General features: G+C 36.2%; 1 protein-coding gene across 1 annotated transcript; it reads right to left on the reverse strand.

Annotated features, from left to right (window-relative positions):
• Positions 1-6,564: 6,564 nt before the first annotated feature.
• On the reverse strand, positions 6,565-7,503 carry LOC102966093 (olfactory receptor 10AG1-like). Its single transcript, XM_007088775.3, has one exon. The coding sequence runs from the start codon at positions 7,492-7,494 to the stop codon at positions 6,565-6,567; it is 930 nt and encodes a 309-aa protein (XP_007088837.2). The 5' UTR covers positions 7,495-7,503.
• Positions 7,504-19,974: the final 12,471 nt, after the last annotated feature.

A 19,974-nucleotide genomic window follows, 5' to 3' on the forward strand; every position in this document is an offset into this window, starting at 1 on the left:
TTAATGGGGCACCTGGGTGGCTCAGTCGGTTAAGCCTCCCACTTCCCTTCAGGTCATGATCTCGTGCTTTGTGAGTTCGAGCCCCACATTGGCTCTGTGCTGACAGCTCAGAGCCTGGAGCCTGCTTCACATTCTGTGTCTTCCTCTCTCTCAGCCCCTCCCCTGCTCACACTCTGTCTGTCAATAATAAATAATTGTCAAAAAAAATAGAAGTATCCTTAAATAAAAGAGTCTAGTAGCACAATTATAGCTTACCTTTATGGATTTTCATGAGGCTATTTATGTGACTCTAGGTGTTTTGTAAACCGTAAATGTTTTCAGCTCTTCTTTTGTGCCAGAAAGTGGCTGTAATTCTCCAGTACTCTTGCTACCTTCCAACATTAGGTGCTTTTAAATAGGAAGCAGTCATGCTCATCCTGGGGGACATCTCTCGTGTATCATTTTGATTTCTAGGAGACTGCTTCTGCTTTGCGGTCATTATAGTTCTTTTTTTTTTTTTTTAACTTTCTCTGTAGATAACCCTTTCTTCTCTTTCCTTCTCTGTAGATAACCCTTCTTGGCACAAAGCTCCTTCGCTAAGGGGGAGTCCCCTGGTGGAAAAATTCCACTTACTTGTTTAGTATTACTTTCAGGAAAAAAAAAAGTTAAAAAATCTTTCTATCTATTGCATTTCAGATCCTTCATAATTGGTGTGGATTTGCTTTTCTTACCTTTATTCCCATAACTCACTCAAACCTGGATCATCCACAGCCTTAGAAAAATCTGTCATATATTTTATCACGTGACCATGGTGTGCTTGGTTCTTAAATACATTACGTGGTGCGATCCCTTCTCAGGAGTGGAGAGCTCGGTTCCTGGATTAAGTTTTGTGGAAACTGAAGCATGTCCTGTCTGCTGACAAAAATCTAGATGGTTCGATTCATATTAAGGTGTCCACTCAAACATCAGGGAAAGTATCTAGCTACTTCCAAATGGGATCCACCTCAAAAATAATCTTTTTCAACAAAATTATTTAGGAAAGAAAGAGAAAAAAATCAAAATTTCCTGTCAAAATCGTTTTCTTATTTCACCTACTTCTAGGTAGGTATGACAATAAAATTATCGTGCATAAAGTTGCAAATCCAATATCTACTTGCACTTGCAATTATGTTTGTTTCTTCCTTTTTGGAGCTTTTTGACTACGTGTCAAAATAGTGCTTTTCTATTTGTCAAAATAGTACATTTCCAAAACTGCATTTCGTTTCTGTATTTTAAGCCTGCTTATCTTCACTATGGCATGCTTCTTATACATGCTAAGATCTCTGTACCTATTATTGTAACTGATTTGGTATAGCTGAGGGACTTCATGTTTATATACAAATAGGACGTCCATTCATGATTTGCCTCAAATAAGATGTCAGTTACTTATAGGCTGGGACAAATTGAATCTGTGTCTCCTATTGGAGCAGACCAGTTTAATCCCTATCCTGTCTTATTCTTAAGACAGAGAATTGAGGGCTTCTTTATTCAACTAAATACCATCATCACACACACAAAAAAATTAATTTGAAACTGATACAATGCCTTAGATATGTCAGTGGCTTAAAAAAAATAAAGAAGCATCTTCCACTCTTACCACAGTACAATTTTGTGGTCAGGAATTAAGGAACTCTGGTTCCTCAGGGCACCTGGGTGGTTCAGTTGGTTAATCATGTGATTCTTGATTTCAGCTCATGTCATGATCTCATGGTTCCTGAGGTTGAGCCCCACATTGGGCTCTGTACTGACAGCATGGAGTCTGCTTGAGATTTTCTGTCTCCCTCTCTCTCTGCCTCTCCCCTGTTCATGCACTTGCTCTCTCTCTCTCTCTCTCTCTCTCCCTCAAAATAAATACACTTAAAATAAAAAGAAGAAGCTGGTTCCTTTTATCTAAGAATCCCATTTCCCCCTAATTTGTTTATCTTTGGAGTTCCCTATTGGATCTTCAGTATTCACACAGCTGAGAATTAAACATATACAGAAAATAAGGAAACAAATAAACTCTTAAGAGTCTCAACACAGAATAATCGCATCACTTCTCTCCTTGTGCTATTGTAGAAACTAATCACATGGTCTAATGTAGATATGAGAGGGCTAGGGAATACTGTTTATCATATATCAAAGAAATGGGAATATATTTGGAAAGCAATAAGCCAGGCTCTGCCACAGTGTTCACACTAACAATGTGCTGTATCATGCTATAACTTGTAAACCTTTAATCTTTTTTTTTTTTTTTTTCATTTTAGGGAGAGAGAGAGAGTGCACACATGCAAGTCAGGGGCGAGAGGCACAGGGAGAGGGACAGAATTTTAAACAGGTTCCACACTCAGTGTGGAGCCCAAAGTGTGGCTTGATCTCACAACCCTGAGATCATGACATGAGCTAAAAATCAAGAGTCTGATGCTTAACCAACTGAACCACCCAGATACCTCCATATGTAAGCCTTTAGACTGAAGTTCTAGCATGACATTTACACAACAGTAATTATTGATGGTACATATCTATATTTTACCTTTTTAAAAAGATATATTTTATGTCTAATCCAATATAATATTATTTTATTCTTTGTTTCCAATATTTATTCATTTATTTTGATAATGAGTGAGTTAGAGAAAGAGAGAGAAAGTGTGGAGGAGGGTTAGAGGAAGAGGGAGGGAAAGAATCCCAAACAGACTCAATGTTCAATCTCAGGAACCATGGGATCATGATCAGAGCCGAAATCATAAGTCGGATGCTTCATCAACTGATCTACCCCAGCACCCCAATTTTATTCTTAAATTAGCAACATTATTGGGGCATAGTTTACATAAAATAAAGTACAACTTCTAAAATACATTCAATGAAGTTTGAAATTGGATGAAATCTGATGAGCATATACTCTTGTGAAACTCTTACCACGATCAAGATACAGAACATTCACATCATCTTGAAACATTCCATTGTGCAGCTTCACAATCTGTTTTCCTTCCACCTCCAACTCCAGGGAACCACTGATCAGATTTCTGTAGCTTTATATCATTCATAATCAATTAGAATGTCCTCTGTTTTTTTACTGGAGTCTGCTTAGTGTAAAACTTTAAGATTCAATTCATCTGTGTTGTATATACCACATTGATTTTCACTGCAGAATTCAATTCCCCTTGGGTAAATACACTTCAGTGTGTTCATCCATTCATCTGGGGATGGGATTTTAGTTGCTTCTATCGCATAGTGAATTGTGCATATTTCTGAACAAGTTTGGAGTAGGGCATATATTTCCATTTGGGATAAATAGGAGTGAAATTGTTGGGTTGGGTTGTAGGTGTGATGTTGTCTTTTAAGAAACTGTAAAAATATTTTCCAAAATGGTTACAACATTTTGCACTTCCACCAGCAGTGTGGGGGAAGGATAATAGCTTGACCTTCCCCAACATTTGGCATCATTAAAGTTTTCACTTTTTGCCATACTAATGGATGGGTTGTGGTCTTTCGTTATGGTTTTGATTTGCATTTCTCTTGTGACTAAGTATGTGCCCATTTTTATGTTCTTATTGACTGTTTGTAGGTTTTCTTTGATGAAGTGCTCATTCAGTCCATTTGCTCTTCTCCCCGCTCCTTGGTTGTCAGTATTATTGGATAGCAAGTATTCTTTACGTATTATGGATACAAATTCCTTGTCAAAAGTACATATGGTGAATGTTTTCACCTAATACAATGCTCAGGTTGATTCTGAAGTGAGTTAAAATAAAAGTCTCTTAAATTGATAATCCTGGTTCTTAAAAGGGAAAAAATTAATATTCAAAAGAAAAAATCATCTTGATGGATCACGTTTAGGAATGGTAGCGTTTAAGGTAAATAGTTTCACTCATTAATTAAATAAAATAGTGTTTGATGCTAAATAATATGTAATTATGGGGTGTCTGGGTGGCTTAGTCAGCTAACCATCTGGCTCTTAATTTCAGCTCAGGTCATGATCTCACGGTTCGTGGGATTGAGCCCCACTTTGGGCTCTGGTGATAGCATGAAGCTTGCTAAAGAGTCTATCTCCCCCTCTCCCTCTGCCTGCTTGCTCTCTCTCTCACTCTCTCTAAGAGAGAGAGAAAAAAATCTTTAAATGAAATGTAATTGTATCCAGCTTTTGGTAATCAAATTATTAATGTACGACATGAAATACATAAGATTTGTGTATTTTTTTCTCCACATGAAGATGAGGTGGAAAAAGCAAACTTATCCTGAGTGCTGCCACAAAGTTTTCTATATTACTATTCTTTCTTTTGAATGTGGAAGTCCTTATTAATCTAGGAAAATAAAATTTAGTAAGCTAATATTTCTATTTTAAATTCAAGCATCAATTACTGGGAAAACTCAAATAATTAACAGAATGTGTAACAATATTCTAAATCAGTTAGATACTAGTCACTATCCACATCTGGACCTAATCTTCAGCTATGAAGATGTATACTTAATATAAATTAGCTACTGAAACCTCGGAATTTATTTCAAAACCAATATTACACTGAAAACTCACTTTTGCTATTTTACACAACTTTAACTTCATAAAATATTTTATTTTATTTTTATAAATGCTTCTTGGATTTCTTAAGAGTTGGTGATTTTATTAGCTGGATTGTTTTATTTTATTTTGATTAATTTATTTTTTATTTTAGAGAGAGACAGAGATAGGTCCCAAGCAAAGGAGAGGGGCAGAGGGAGAGAGAGAATCTTAAGCAGACTCCATGCTTAGTGCAGAGTCCATCATGGGGCTCGAGCCCATGACCCTGGGATTATGATCTGAGTCAAAACCAAGAGCCAGACTGACTGAGCCACCGAGGCACCCCTGGATTGTTTTATTTTAGGTCTCTTCTTGAAATATCATTAAGAGGAAAATGAATAAATATCATGCTTATTTGTTACAATCTTGGCTCCGAATGAAGTTTTCCTCTTTCGTTATTTACTATTTGACAAAAATTCATCAAGTATTCAAGTTTTCAGTATTTCAAATATCAAGAAGTAAAAAAAAAAAAAAACAGCAGAAAAGAAAAAATGGGCCAACTAGATGAAGAAACGTCTTCTAACCGTATAAGAAGGTGGTCAAATTTGTTTATGAAAAAGGAAAAAAAAAACTAAACTGTAGAGATTCAGTTTATTAAAAAAATCTTTTGACAGTTTTATGCAATTAGGACAACACATTATTTACACTGATTGTACAGGTGAAATGCACAAGTCCTGTGGACAGGAACCAGCCATTGACCCCTAATTCAGTTGTGTTCATGGTGAATCAAACCAGCTTGCATGTGTATGAGCTTATACAGTTTAAAAAAAAATAATGTTTATTTTAGTTTTGAGAGAGAGAGACAGAGAGAGACAGAGTGCAAGCAGGGGAGGGGCAGAGAGAGAGAGAGAGAGACAGAGACAGAGACAGAGACAGAGAGACAGAGAATCCCAGGCAGGCTTCCAGCTTTCTGCACAGAGCCCAATGTGGGGCTCAAACCCACCAACTCTGAGATCATAAACTGGGACAGGGCAGACACCTAACTGACTGAGCCACCCAGGTGCCCTGAGTTTAGGCAGTTTTTAATTTGATAACACCATTGTACTTGCAAAAGAAAGCCAACTAAATGGGATCATGTGGGTTATCTCACTCTGACTTAGTGAGCCTTCATTTTGATATTGTCATCTATTCTTTTTTCCTTCCACAGCTATCTGATGCATTCCAAAGAGGACTTTTACAGTTTACCCAAATTTTTTTAGTGGTTTCATCAGGAAAATGGGTTTGCTGTGACCATGTACATTATCACCAGAAATGGAGATTATTTTTTATTTGTTTTAAATGTTGGAAATCATATGTGACTGTGTTTTAAGTATGTCCATTATACTTGTTTGAGTCATTTATCCAAAACAATTCAGTGGTATCTCCAGTGTTGGATCACACGATTTTTGGTCAATTATGATTTTTTGAAGCAAAGGGCGATTGATTTTACTGGCTTGGTTTCAGGTTAAAACAGAAGGATGACATTAAAAGAATAAAGAGCAGTATTTTTTTTTGCTTTCATTACCAGCAAAATGTGTTCACTAAAGAAAATTTAGACAAAAGAGGGAAAAAACTAAAACAACAAAACTGTCTCTCATGTGTGAACATTTTGATGTATTTCTTCCATCTTTTTAAACATAGTTGTGTTTGATTTAAATCTTATGCCTACAGAAAAATTTATAAATTATCAGCCATGTGAGTCCTTACAAAGCAAACATCCTATAACTACTGCTCAAGTCAGCTATAGAAAAATATAAAGTGCTATCACTAGTAACTTTGGGGGAGAAGTAAAGTGGTGCCTGGTGGGATTGGCTGGATGGATACTTAGCTTCTTAATTTCTTATCAGCAGGGCAACCATGTGGATACAATCCCGATATCAGAGAGTCCAGCATAAAACAAACTCAGCAATGAGTAAACATAATCAATGTATAGTAATGTAGGAAAGCAAACTGAACATTAATTTTCGATTACAATATGGCAGACTTAAATAAGAAAACAGAAAATGAGCTCAAATCAGAAGCTAATACATTAAACATTAAGGTAACAATTTTCTCAAGGCCATCATGGCATCCTTATTTCTCAGAGTGTATATCATAGGATTAAACATTGGGGTGACAATGGTATAGAAAAGAGAGAGAAACTTGTCTGCTCTGGAAGAATGTTTAGATTTGGGCCGTAAATATGTGATGATTGCAGATCCAAAGAACATCACCACAACTGTGATATGAGACGAGCAGGTGGAGAAAGCTTTGGTTCGTCCTGTTGCTGATGGCAACCTCAGAATGGTGGAGATGATTTTGATGTAGGATCCAAGTATCAACAGAAAGGGGATCGTAACAAACAGCACAGCGACTGTAAAGACTAACATCTCATTCAGGAATGTGTCCCCACAGGCCAACTTGAGTAGTGGAGGGATGTCACAGAAGAAGTGATTGATTTGGTTAGACTCACAAAATGGCAGAGAGAAAATTTGGTATGTCTGCCCTGTCTCCACTGGAACTCCAGTGATCCAGCAGGCCACTACCATCTGGACACAGACCTTGTGGTTCATAACTAAAGGATAGTGCAGAGGGTTACAAATGGCCACGTAGCGGTCATAGGCCATCACTGTCAGAAGGAGGCACTCTATGTTTCCAAGCGTAAGGACAAAACTCATTTGTGTTGCACAGGCAAACAAAGAAATATTTCTTTTCTGAGTCCAAAGGTTTGTGAGCATTCTGGGGAGAGTGACAGATACAAAACAGATTTCCAAGAAGGAAAAATTACTAAGGAAAAAATACATGGGCGTCTGAAGAGCCTGGTCAACCCTGGCTATGAGAACAATGATGCCATTTCCCATCAGAATTATCACATAGACAAAGAAAAATATTACAAAAAGAAACATTTGAAGATTGGGAATATCAGAAAATCCCAAAAGAACAAATTCCATCACTGAAGTGAGATTTACTTCTGTTTTTTTCTCCATCTGTGAAAATAGTGAAATTAGTTATTTATCTTTTGGGGGCTGTTTTCTAATTTTATGGACCAAAGGAACTTAGGGGAAATTAGTACATAAAATTTCTATTGTTTATTAATTTCCAGCTTTTTATATCCTGGGCATAAAGAGCACAACTAATGGAGAAATTCGAAATATATCAACATAGTTAATATGTAATACAAGGTTAGAATTTGACTGAAAATGATGTGTTGTAGAATCGTTAATTTTCAATTTTTGTATGTTTGTGTGCAGAGCAAATTAATCCATTTTATCCCTTATATGTTGACAAACAGAATCCTGAGACAGAAACCTTTACATCACTTTTTCCTTGTGGTATGTTACCACCAAATTTTGAGATATATTTTTTTGTTACTTCTCAATTCTTCCAGGAAGACTTTTTTTTTTTTTTTTTAGAGAGAGCGAGAGAGAGAGAGAGAGGGAGAGAGAGAGAAAGAGCATGAGTAGGGAGGGGCCAAGGGAAAGAGAAAGAGAATCTTAAGTGGGCTCCATGCCCCAACGTGGAGGGCTCTATCTCAAGGCTGTGAGATCATGACCAGAGGCAAAGTCAAGAGTAAGTCGCTTAACTAACTGAGCCACTTAGATGCCCCCATGTGGCTTTTTATAAGTACAAGCTTGCTTTCCATTCCATACCTCACAGCTGTAGCTCTTACTGTTTGTGTATGCACTTTATTTGAAACCATTCTGGTTTCATTTATTTATCAATATAAAATAAACAACATGGTCATCAGATGTTATAATGCAAGATCTTTTCTTTATCTTGTCCAAACATGTAGTAGATATTTGATAAATGCTTTCTGAACTATTCCTTATTAATAATGGCAATATTGAAGGAATTACATGGATAATATGATTTCTGAAATTCTGCCTAGCAAATTTATCCTCAAATGACTTGCTCACTGCCATTGGTCACTTTCATTGAAAAATTCTCATTTTAATAATATGTCGGAACTGAAAAACAAAAATCATAATAGAACACTATAGATTATTATAAAATATCATTGTGAGACAGTTTCCAGAAACATCAAAGGCAGAGAAGTGAGCAAGTACATTGTGATCATGAGGAATTAATGAGACCTACAGAGACTCAATTATCTATTCATGTATTGAGATATAGGTGGACAATATAGAAATTTAAACAAAAAAAGACAATTATACCATTACATAATGTCTGGAAAAACAAAAGACAAAAATGATTTTAACTAAATTATCATTGTGTTGATCAAGTGCTTGCAATAAGATTTCTCATTTAGTCTAAAATAATCTTCTTGAATTGAGTGTTGATTTCTTCATGGTATATTATATTTTTTATTTTTATTTTTGGGACAGAGAGAGACAGAGCATGAACGGGGGAGGGGCAGAGAGAGAGGGAGACACAGAATCGGAAACAGGCTCCAGGCTCCGAGCCATCAGCCCAGAGCCTGACGCGGGGTTCGAACTCACGGACCGCGAGATCGTGACCTGGCTGAAGTCGGACGCTTAACCGACTGCGCCACCCAGGCGCCCCTCTTCATGGTATATTATAGATGGAGGTACTTAGGATCAAAGATTTGCATGACTAAACTATAAAAAAAAAAGTTCTATTTGGGTCCTAAGATTCATAAGCATTCGGGGAAGGTAATAGATAACACTGTGTAGCAGATTTCCAAGAAGGAAAAACTGCCAAGCAAATATAAGGCTACATGGGAGTTGAGATCAGGGTCCAATTCTGTCAGAACTAAGGTGACATTGCCCATCAGCATAATGATATAGACAACCAAGTACAATCCAAATAGAAACCACTGGAGATGGGGATAGCTGCAAAATCCAAGAGAACACATTCCATTAATTTGGTTAGATTTTTGGTCTGGGCATTTTTCCTGGTGTTTCACCTGTGGAAGGAGAAATCCAGCCTGTGCTTTTTACTGTACCTGCCTTGACAATGCTTGTTCTTTAGACTGACTCAAAATGTCCAGATAGGCTTTCATGATCATTGCCGTTGTTATCAATTTAAGGATGCTACCATTTATATGTGTCCCATTCTTCCAGTTTAGATCCTGTGGTATCACTGTCAAACTCCCTTGAAATTTGCTTCAGGGCCATTCCATGATACTTTCTGAACACAGCCCAGGATAAAAAAATTATACCCCACTCAGCACAGGCTCTGGAACATTGACTACACTGAGGACAGACCTATTACTTTGACATTTGGTTTTCTACTTAACTGCACTTCTTCACAACCCTATTGTATATTCCATGAATTCTCCATGCAGTAGCACTTTATCTTAAAGCGTCTTTTCACATATATTTTCAGCTACCTATTTCAGGTTTTCACTCCTCTGTCCTTATTTGCTGATTTTGAGCATAAATGTCCTTATTATTCAGTCCAAAATCACTAAATGGTTTTTAAAGATATGTTAGAATTGTTATTGTGCCCATAAGAATAACCTTTAGAAGGCTACTATGTGGAAAACGTGAGAGGATTTTATTCAGAAAAATTAACTTGAAAACATTGACTCAGATTAACAAAACAAAACAAAACAAAACTTTAAAGCAGGTTGACTCTGGGAAATTGGGACAACCAAGAGTGTGTTCGTTACCTGTAGTATGCAAGGTGTGTGGGCGCAGAGAGAAAAGATGTTGGGTCTGTCTAGTTTTACCCTCCACTCTCTTTGTTGTTCCTCCAAAACATACTCTTCAATCACTGTTTTTAAACTCACCATTCTTTAACGATAAGGCTATCAAATCTCAGAAAAGGTAGATAGCTGACCAATTGCACAAATGTTTGTGATTGCAAGCTAGCAATTTTTTTTATGTCTGAATGCTATTTTCATGAAACTTTTTAAAGTTTATTTATTTATTTGAGAGAAGGGGAGAGAGAGAGAGAGAGAGAGAGAGAGAGAGAGAGAGAGAGAATCCCAAGCAGGATCCATGCTTTCAGTACAGAGCCAGACATGGGGCTTCATCTCAGGGACTGAGATCTTGACCGGAGCACAAATCAAGAGTCAGATGCTTAACCAACTGAGCCACCCAGGTGCCCTCCATGACTTATTATCTGCGTGATGTTAAACAATTATTTAAACTTTCTAATATTTGCTGCTTCATTTTTAAAGAAATGAATGGGACAATATTGATAACGTTATTACCTATCAACTCACACTGATCACTTATTAGTTAGGATTAAATGATTACAATTATGATTATATTTTGTTCTTTGTACTCTCCAGGGTTATAGTGCATTGCCTAGCAAAATGATGTGTAATAGCGTTATTGTGTCCCTTTGTTGGTGATCACTTTTGTCCATTCTTCTCTTTCATTGGAGCCAGGACTAGTGAAGAGAAGGAGGCTCTAGAGAGTGAATTTAAGAGGGGATCCATCATACTCAGGTATGACCCTGAGCTTGTATAGATATATCTCATGTGAATGTCTCCTTGGATATCGTACCCCCATGTCCGTTGGCTCACCACAAGTCCCACCCAGCCCGTTCTCATGTCTCCATCCTAATGGGACTGGACATTTCCTACCAAATTTAGCATCAGGGCAGTGATGTAGGTAAGGAGTACAGTCCTCCGCAGATGGAAGGGATTGAAGTTACTTGTGTGACCTCAGGCCAGTTTCTCAGTTCTCTCAGCTAAAAGTGAGGCGGTTGCTGTCCCAATGCTTCAGGTTATGCGAATTAAATCATTTCATATATGTAAAAACTTTAAGCAGTTTTATACAAGTTTACACATTTATACATTTATACAAGTTTTTGGCATTTATACAAGTTTACACAAGTGCTAGTGATGATTTTTACAATTAAAAACGAAGTTTTATTCTACTGAATTTTACTCCGAGTTCTGCACAACTTGAAGAAATACCTTGTGAATACCTTCTCTGTTATCACACAATTATTATACAAACACGATGAGATTTTAAAGCAGTCATCAAATATTATAAAAATCCCAAACCATTCAACATTCAAGTTGTAAACGCTCCGTGAATTCTCTGCCAATATATATTTTTTTGTGCTGTTATTTTTACCTACAGGACACATCGCTGTTCAAGACTTAATGTCTCTCTTATGTAATTTGCTAAATTCCTTTCGTTTTCTTTCCTTCACTGACACTAAATTATGTGAGCAGTAAGGGCTGTAATTATTTTCTTACTTGGGATCCATATCGATCTAACAAAAATACAATATACCTAACATAGGTCTCATCATTTGATTCGACAATGAACTGATTCTAAATAGAACAATCAGTTTTAAAGGTGGGGGGGGGGGGCGGTAGGGAGAATTAGTACAAGAAAGACCAAAAGAGTCTAAGGTTTATGCATCACTTTGAAGAATGACAGTATTTAGTTTAAATAATTTCACTCTAATGACTTTAAGGTCACACCCTCCAGTGCTGAATAAAACATAATTTCTAGTTGAACAAACCCAACTTTTTGACAGTCATCAAGGTAAAAGATGAAACATGTAGGATTTGCTCATGTTATTCTCATAAAGGAACAAAGTAGAAAGAGCAAATTTTCACTCTGTGTGCTCTCACAAAATTATCTATATTATTCTTCTTTCTTGTAAATATTTAAGTATTTACACAAGAAAAATAAAACTTAATGTTCTAATACAGCTATTTTTTTAAAAACTCAAGCCTCTGTTCCCTGGAAAAATCCAAATGATTGAGAGACTGGGTGATATTATTCTAAATCAGTTTGATATTGGTCATATCAAAATTTTCATACCTTCTTAAGTTATGTTTGTATATTTAATATTAATTAGCAGCTTAAACCTTGTAATTAATTTTAAAAACATTTATGTTTCTTTATTTTAAAGAGTAAAATATTCATTGGATTCCTCTAAAGTTGTAATTTTATTAACTGGATTGTTTTACTTATTTGTTTATTTAATTTTTTTTTAACATTTATTCATTTTTGAGAGACAGAGACAGAGCTCAAGCTCAGTGTGGCAGAGGGAGAGGGAGACACAGAATCCGAAGCAGGCTCCAGGCTCGGGCTGTCAACACAGAGCCCGATGCGGGGCTCGAACTCATGAACCGCGAGATCATGACTTGAACCGAAGTCAGACGCTTAACCAACTGAGTGACCTGGATGCCCCAATTTATTTATTTATTTTAAATGGTTATTTTATTTTGTGGGGTTGAGAGAATGTGTGCATAAGTAGGGGAAGGGCAGAGAGAGAGAGAAGGAGAGAGAGAATCCCAAGCAGGCTCCATGCTGTCAGTATGGAAATTGACTTAGCTACCCAGATGCCCTTGGATTGTTTTATTTTAAGTCTTATTAAAATATTCCCAAGACCAAACTTAAAGAATAAATGTGTACTCCTTACTAGCTCTTGGTTCAAAATGAAGTTTTCTCTATTATTTATTTACCATACTTATATATTAGTTATTGAAGTTTTCAGTATTTCAGAGTTTTAATATTACTATTTAATATTATTATTCAACTGTAAATTATATTTAATATCATAACTATATAATCTATATAATAGTTGTTTTAATATGACACATTTGCTATCATATATTAAATATTAGGTTTTAAATTTGAGCATATTATGAACTAAAACTTATAAAAATATGAAATAGCACATATTTACCTTTCTCATTTAGGATGATGCTGATTTTTTTTCTCACTGTAGAGGGTTTTCAATATTTATATTACTTTAGGTGAAATCACTTATTCCATCAAAGACATTCAACTACCTTTCAATTGTTCTGTTCTTTCTGAAATAAAATGCTCCTTAAATAAAAGTTGTGTTTACCCTGTTGGATCTCTCCAAGCAGACACGCTTAAAGTTTTAGTTAATAGCATCACTTTGGCATTCTGTGATTTACTACATTTATTGTTTCCAAAAACTCTCACTCTACCCAAAACACTTTCTCTTCAGCCTCTCTATGGAATAGAGTGTGTAACAAATCTTATTTCTTACCTATGAACACGGTGCTGAGCAATATCATTTGGGATCATCCAAAATTGACACACAGCCAACTCCTACTCTACTAGGAACACTCCATACTGAGCTTCTGTTTCTATTAAACTAGCTCCCATCACTTTTTTTTGAACCATTTTTTAAGACTCTTGGCTGTAGTAGATCCTTTCATCTATATTCAGTGTTCTGCCTATGTAATAATCATAAATGTCCTGATGACAAATAATATTTTAACATATAACACTGATAACTTATTGACTTTTTTTCATGAGCACCAAGGCAGGCTGAGAGCTAGATGTTGGCTGTATTACACCTGGTTTAAAAAATTAATTTTGGAACCAATATGAGTATTGATAGGGGGAATATCTTTTTAGTACAACATTTTGACATCTTTCCCTAATTCCTTTTCAAGTGTGAACCCACTTTTAAGTGGGAACACTACCAAACATGTTGTAGGATAATAAATTATTTAAACTTTCTAACTGAGGGAGTGGGAAAGATGCCAGGAAGAGAGTTGGTGTCTTTTAGCCTTTCATTCTGGAAAAGACAATGGTTTCCAAAACTGAGGTTGTTTAAGAATCCTGGCTTGAGGTGTGCGTGGGTGACTCAATTGGTTAAGCATCTGACTTTGGCTCTGGTCGTGGTCTCACGGTTGGTGACTTCAAGCCCCACATCAGATGAACTTGAGCCCCACTTTGGGATTTTCTTTCTCTCCCTCTCTTTCTACCACTCACTCACTCTCTCTCTCTCTCAAAAAAAAAAAAAATAATCCTGGTTTGGGATCAGTTTCTCATGTCAAAAATAGAATGTTGCTTCTCCTCTTTTAATTATCTTTTTTATTTCTTTTCCTTTTTAAAAATGTAGTTACATGTAAAATTCTGTTCTCTAGGTAAAAGTTTCATTGGTGAGATAAATGACATGCAAAGTGCCAGTTCTGATGAAAAATATTTTTTTAACCTCTGATTATCCAATTAAAGACCAGCCCAATATTGCAACTACAATCTTGCACACATGATTGCATTTGATTTATTTCATGACTTTATCTTAAATGATCTTAACAAATGTGTTTTTCTAATTTTAACTTTTTTTCCACAATAGAATAAAAGCTACACAAAGCTGGATTTTTGTCAAGTCATTTTATGCATTCTAGGTTAGGCTTATCACCCTCTGAATACCCCTGAGTGGCCACAGTCAATACCTCATGAGACAAAATAATCACCTAGATAGGACCTACCTGAATTCTTGACCCAATACACTTATGAGAAACCATAAAGTTATGTTATTCCAAGTTAAAAGGTCTGGAGTAATTTTTTATGTAGCCCTGGAATACTGGAACAGAGGCATTTCATAATTGTTACAAAACCCACTTTCTTTTTTTTTTAAGTTTATTTATTTTGAGAGAAGAGAGAGTGTACATGCATGAGAGTGCATGAGCAAGAGAGGGGCAGAGAGAGAGAGAGAGAGAGAGAGAGAGAGAGAGAGAGAGAATCCCAAGTACTCCCATGCTCAGCATGGAGCCAGGTGTGGGGCTCGATCTGAGGACTCTGGAATCGACCTGAGCAGAAATAAAGAGCTGGACGCCCAACCCACTTTCTTGGTAGCTTTTCTTCCATTATTTCCATTTACATTGTAAATTACATTTCCATTATACATTGGCACCATGTATAGACATTTGACAATCAGTTACTATCTTTTAACATTCTGAGCTCTTAAATTATTGTCTTCACTCATTTATGTTGTTTTTGTAAGATGGTATTTCTAGAATCATACCTATTTAGATTTTAAAAGACCCAGATGGATAAATTAAGGTGTGTCAAAAACAACTAGTTCAAATAAGTACTCATCACTTAATCCAGTACTATTGAAAATGGATCAAAATGAGTAGCTGGTATTTACTGGGAAACATTTGAAGGAATACAATCAATCAAAGAAACAAACTAAACTTGGTTTTCTTAACTGTAACGTCTTGCTATTTGCTTAGACACCATAACGATTCTCTTTTCAAGTAGCATCTTTCTTAACCCCGAAGACCTGGCAAAATGAAGGCAAATATGACTCAGCCGTATAGTCAAACCATTTCTATAAACAGAAAACAAGGCTAAAGAGAAGCAGAAACAGAAGAAAGAGATGCAAAAAAAAAAAAAATCCTGAACTTGCTCAGGTAACTAGTTCCAGTTTTTCCTATGGGCCATCCATCTCAGCTACTTTAAAGTCTTAGGGGGTGGAAAACTTAAAAGATACATCACCACACTGAAAAACCTCTACAATATCTTTTTGTGAAGATTCTATTGTTAATCTATTCTTAGATTAATTACAAGTTAAATTTTAAATCAAAAAGAGGTAACATCTTCCTGGGGGTATAGTTCAGGGAGACAGCATTTGACTGCAGAAAGAGGCAACATCCATTTACGGAATGGTAGAACTTGTAAAAATATAAGCTAGAATCATTCAGAGGTTATTCTCCAAAGGCTTACCATACAATATTCTTTAATAGCTGATGTCTTTTTGAAACGAATAAAAAGTACATGATAGCTAAGTAAAGGAGGAAAGGAACATGGATATTCACAAGAATTTTTTAGGGAAATAGTATGGGGACCTTAACTATCAAACAAGAGAGACTTTATTGTTCAGTACAACAGTCCCTATGCACCAGTGAATTTGTTGGGGGAAGTAGACTAGTTCACTAAATATGAGATTTGATAAAAAAAAATCATTTGTTATTGGCAACAGAACCACTGTGGATATATCAGAAAGTCCAGCATAAAACAAGAAACTCAGAAATGAGTAAGGATAATGGATGTACACAGTTTATCCATTCACTAGCTGATGGCCATTTGGATTATTTCTACTATTGGAATAGAGTGAATAAAGCTGTTATAAATATTGCAATAAGGCTTTGTGTGTCCATATGTTTTCTTTGGTCTTGGGTGAATAACACAGAGTGAGATTTCCAGGGTATATGATAAGTGTATATTTCACTTCATTGGAAATTGTAAGATTGTTTCCATTTTGTTTCTTACTAACAATGGATAAGAGCTCCACTTTCTCTGTATCCTTGTAAGTACTTGCCCTTGTCATTTCTTTTGACACTTTAAAAATTCTAATCATTCTAAAAATTTAGAGTCATTTTAGTAGGTGTATGAGATGACATTGTGGTTTTAAATTATATTTCCCTAATCTCAAATGCTGTTGAACAGTTTTTCATACACTCAGTTGACATCTATATATCTTCTATGATGATGTGTTTAAGTTTATATCCTTTTTTATTGTTTATTTTTCTTTTGTTTTCAAATTATTGGTTTTTTAGGCTTCTTTACATATTCTGGATATACATCCTTTCTTGGGTAGCTATCTAACGAATATTTTGTACACGTCTGTGGCTGGTTCATTCCCTCAACAGTGTCTTCCACTAAGCAGAAAATTTAATTGTAATGAACGGTTTATCATTTTTCATTCTTACAGTTCATGAATTTCGTGTTTTATATACAGATTGGTGACTAACACAGGTCACACAAATGTCTTATGCTCTCTCTACAAATGTTGTATTAGATTTTAGATTAAGGTCTAAGATCTATTTTGAGACAAGGGTATGTCTCTCTTTTCACCAGCGCCACAGTCTATTATTGGCTTCTTGATAAATCTTGATCTATCCAACACTATTGTTCTTTTTCAAAATTGTTTTGACTACCTGATTTCCTTGGCCTTTTTGTGTAAATTGTAGAATTACCCTGTACATTTCTGCAAAAATGCCTTTTTCATTTTAATTAGAGTTACATTGAATGTGTGGATATTTTGGAATTGCATTTACTTAATAGATCTTTGTTCATAACTGGGCTGGCTACAAATACCATCTTTCCCATTGGAATGCCTACAAATTCTTCCTCCTTCCTCCCCCCCTTCCTTCCTCACTCCCTCCCTTCTTTTCTTTCTTCATCTTTCCCTTTCTTTCTTTCTTTCTTTCTTTCTTTCTTTCTTTCTTTCTCTTTTCTTCTTTCTTTCTTTCCTTCTCTCACCCAGATTCCATGGCCAACATTCATTAACTACTAATTTAGAACCTCTGAGTGTGCAGTTCAGGCATCCATATATTGTTTACAATTAGAAAATTTTAAGTAGAGAACTAGGTCCTAATATATAGATTAGTATATGGGATCCCCAATACAATGCAAGACCGTTATATTAAACAACGCAAGAAATTCGACATGTATCTCTGTCAGATCTCTAATATTCTAATGTTATACTGTGTAAAAGATGATGTCTGTCTGCACACTCCACCATATGTTTTGTAATTACTTTCTATTCATGTATATCTCTCGTACCACTTAGAAGTATACCATTTAAAATTAAATAAGTATAGTAAGCTTTATTAAATGATTTCGAAGTCTCTTATAGGTTGTGCCTTCCTATCAGTTCATTGTGCACATATTACAGAATTTTGAGAGAAATAGATAGGTGTTATTCCCCGAAAAAGGAAACTGGAATTCAGAGAATGTAAGTCATCCACGCAATGGCACATAGCTATTTAGTATCAGAGCCAGGATTACATCCTGTAGTATTTGATTTCCTTTCCAGTTCTAGGCATATTTTTTTTTTCCCACTGAGGATGATGTTTACCAGAGGCCAAAGTGCATTCATATAATCATCTTTCTCATGTAGTTAATTACTCCAAAAGTATTCACTTGTTCATTATGGAAAAAAATTAAGTCATCTTGTTACTTTTCTGTCCCAGAAGAGAATTAGTGTGTTTTGTCCTTAGGGCATCACCGTGGACTTCAAGAAAGGTTCAAGAACCAGGTGTACAAATCCAAAGGCTTAATATTTATAGTACACCTTAACTGTGTGAGCGGCTCAGGTAAGAGGAAAAGTTTTTCGTCACTTGCAAAATATTTTAGAAGGTATGAACTCAAATCTCAAACCAGATTCTACAATTTTTAAGTTTATTTATTCACTTTGAGAGAGCAAGATTGAGGGAGAGCATGAGCAGGGGAGTGGTGGAGGGAGAGGGAGAGAGAGAATCCCAAGCAAGCTCTGTGCTGTTCGTGCAGAGCTGGACCTGAGGCTCTATCTCATGAACAGTGAGATCATGGCATGATTTTAGTTTCCCAGATTGACTTTTTTTTTTTTTAATTTGGGACCAATATTTTCGTCTTTTAAGCTTCTATCTCTCAAAGTGAAATCGGCTAAATGTAAAAACAACCAGTTCTTATTTCCTTAAATAATAGTTGACAGAAGGCCTGTTTGATGAAGAGCCATCTTGGATGAAGTAAATGCACCTCGTATTTTTTTGCCCATCATTCTTCCAACTCCCTTCGGTGAAGTACATAATTGCTCTAATGGAGCATTATTTGGAGTAAAATATAACTTCATTCACAAACTACCTACTTGTCCTACACATGTGATCAGATATCAAGAGTTATGGAAAATTATTATGGACAAAATTAGGAGGGGGATTTATTGTCAGCATACAATTATCTTGCTGATATGCTCAAAGCCAGAATGCAGTGGCAGAGTGGCACCCAGGTGGCTCAGTTGGTTAAGTGTCTGACTTAGGCTCAGGTCATGATCTTATGCTTCATGGATTTGAGCCCCATGTGGAGCTCTGTGCTGACAGCTCTGAGTGGGGAGCCTGCTTCAGATTCTGTGTCTCCCTCTCTCTCTCTGCCCTTCCCCTGCTTGTGCTCTCTGTCTCTCAAAAATAAATAAACTTTAAAAGAAACAAACAAACAAAAACAATGTAGTGGCAGAGATGCATTTTAAGATGTCTGATACCATAGAATATTGGCATTCATTGGGGTTAGACTTATGAGAATGGTATTTAATTTTTTTTTCTGAACGTTTATTTATTATTGAGAGACAGAGAGAGATAGAGCATGAGCATGGGAGGGACAGAGAGAGGAGAAGACACAGAATCTGAAGCAGGCTCCAGTCTCTGAGCTGTCAGCACAGAGCCTGACGCGGTGCTCGAACCCGCAAACTGTGAGATCATGACCTGAGCCGAAGTCAGACACTCAACCGACTGAGCCACCCAGGCGTCCCTGAGATGGTATTTTAATATGTAAGTGTCATATAACACATATATGCCTAAGAAAAGAAGAAATACTCAGGATCCTTTCATTGCTCAATGCTTTGATAAAAAATGATTTTATAGGGGCACTTGGGTGGCTCAGTCGGTTGAGCGTCCAACTTTGGCTCAGGTCATGATCTCACGGTCTGTGAGTTCGAGCCCCACATCGGGCTCTATGCTGACAGCTCGGAGCCTGGAGCCTGCTTCAGATTCTGTGTCTCTACTCTCTCTCTCTCTCTCTCCCTCCCCCACTCACGCTTTGTCTCACTTTGTTTCTCAAAACTAAATAAATGTAAAAAAAATGGTTTTATAACTCTCTATTTTTCTGTAGTTAAATAAAATTTAGAAGTCATATTTCATATGTATGCATCTCTCACATATAACAAACACTTGCATTTAATAAAATATATCTTAGTGCATCTTATACATAAGTACTCTGCAATCACATCATGTTCATGTAGTTGAACAAGACAGCCACAGA

The sequence above is a fragment of the Panthera tigris genome, chromosome D1, assembly GCF_018350195.1.
Source record: "Panthera tigris isolate Pti1 chromosome D1, P.tigris_Pti1_mat1.1, whole genome shotgun sequence".
In the NCBI taxonomy this organism is placed as follows: Eukaryota; Metazoa; Chordata; class Mammalia; order Carnivora; family Felidae; genus Panthera; species Panthera tigris.

Bases quoted from the DNA above. Each gene is read 5' to 3' on its own strand.
- LOC102966093 (XM_007088775.3), bottom strand. From the start codon at position 7,494: ATGGAGAAAAAAACAGAAGTAAATCTCACTTCAGTGATGGAATTTGTT.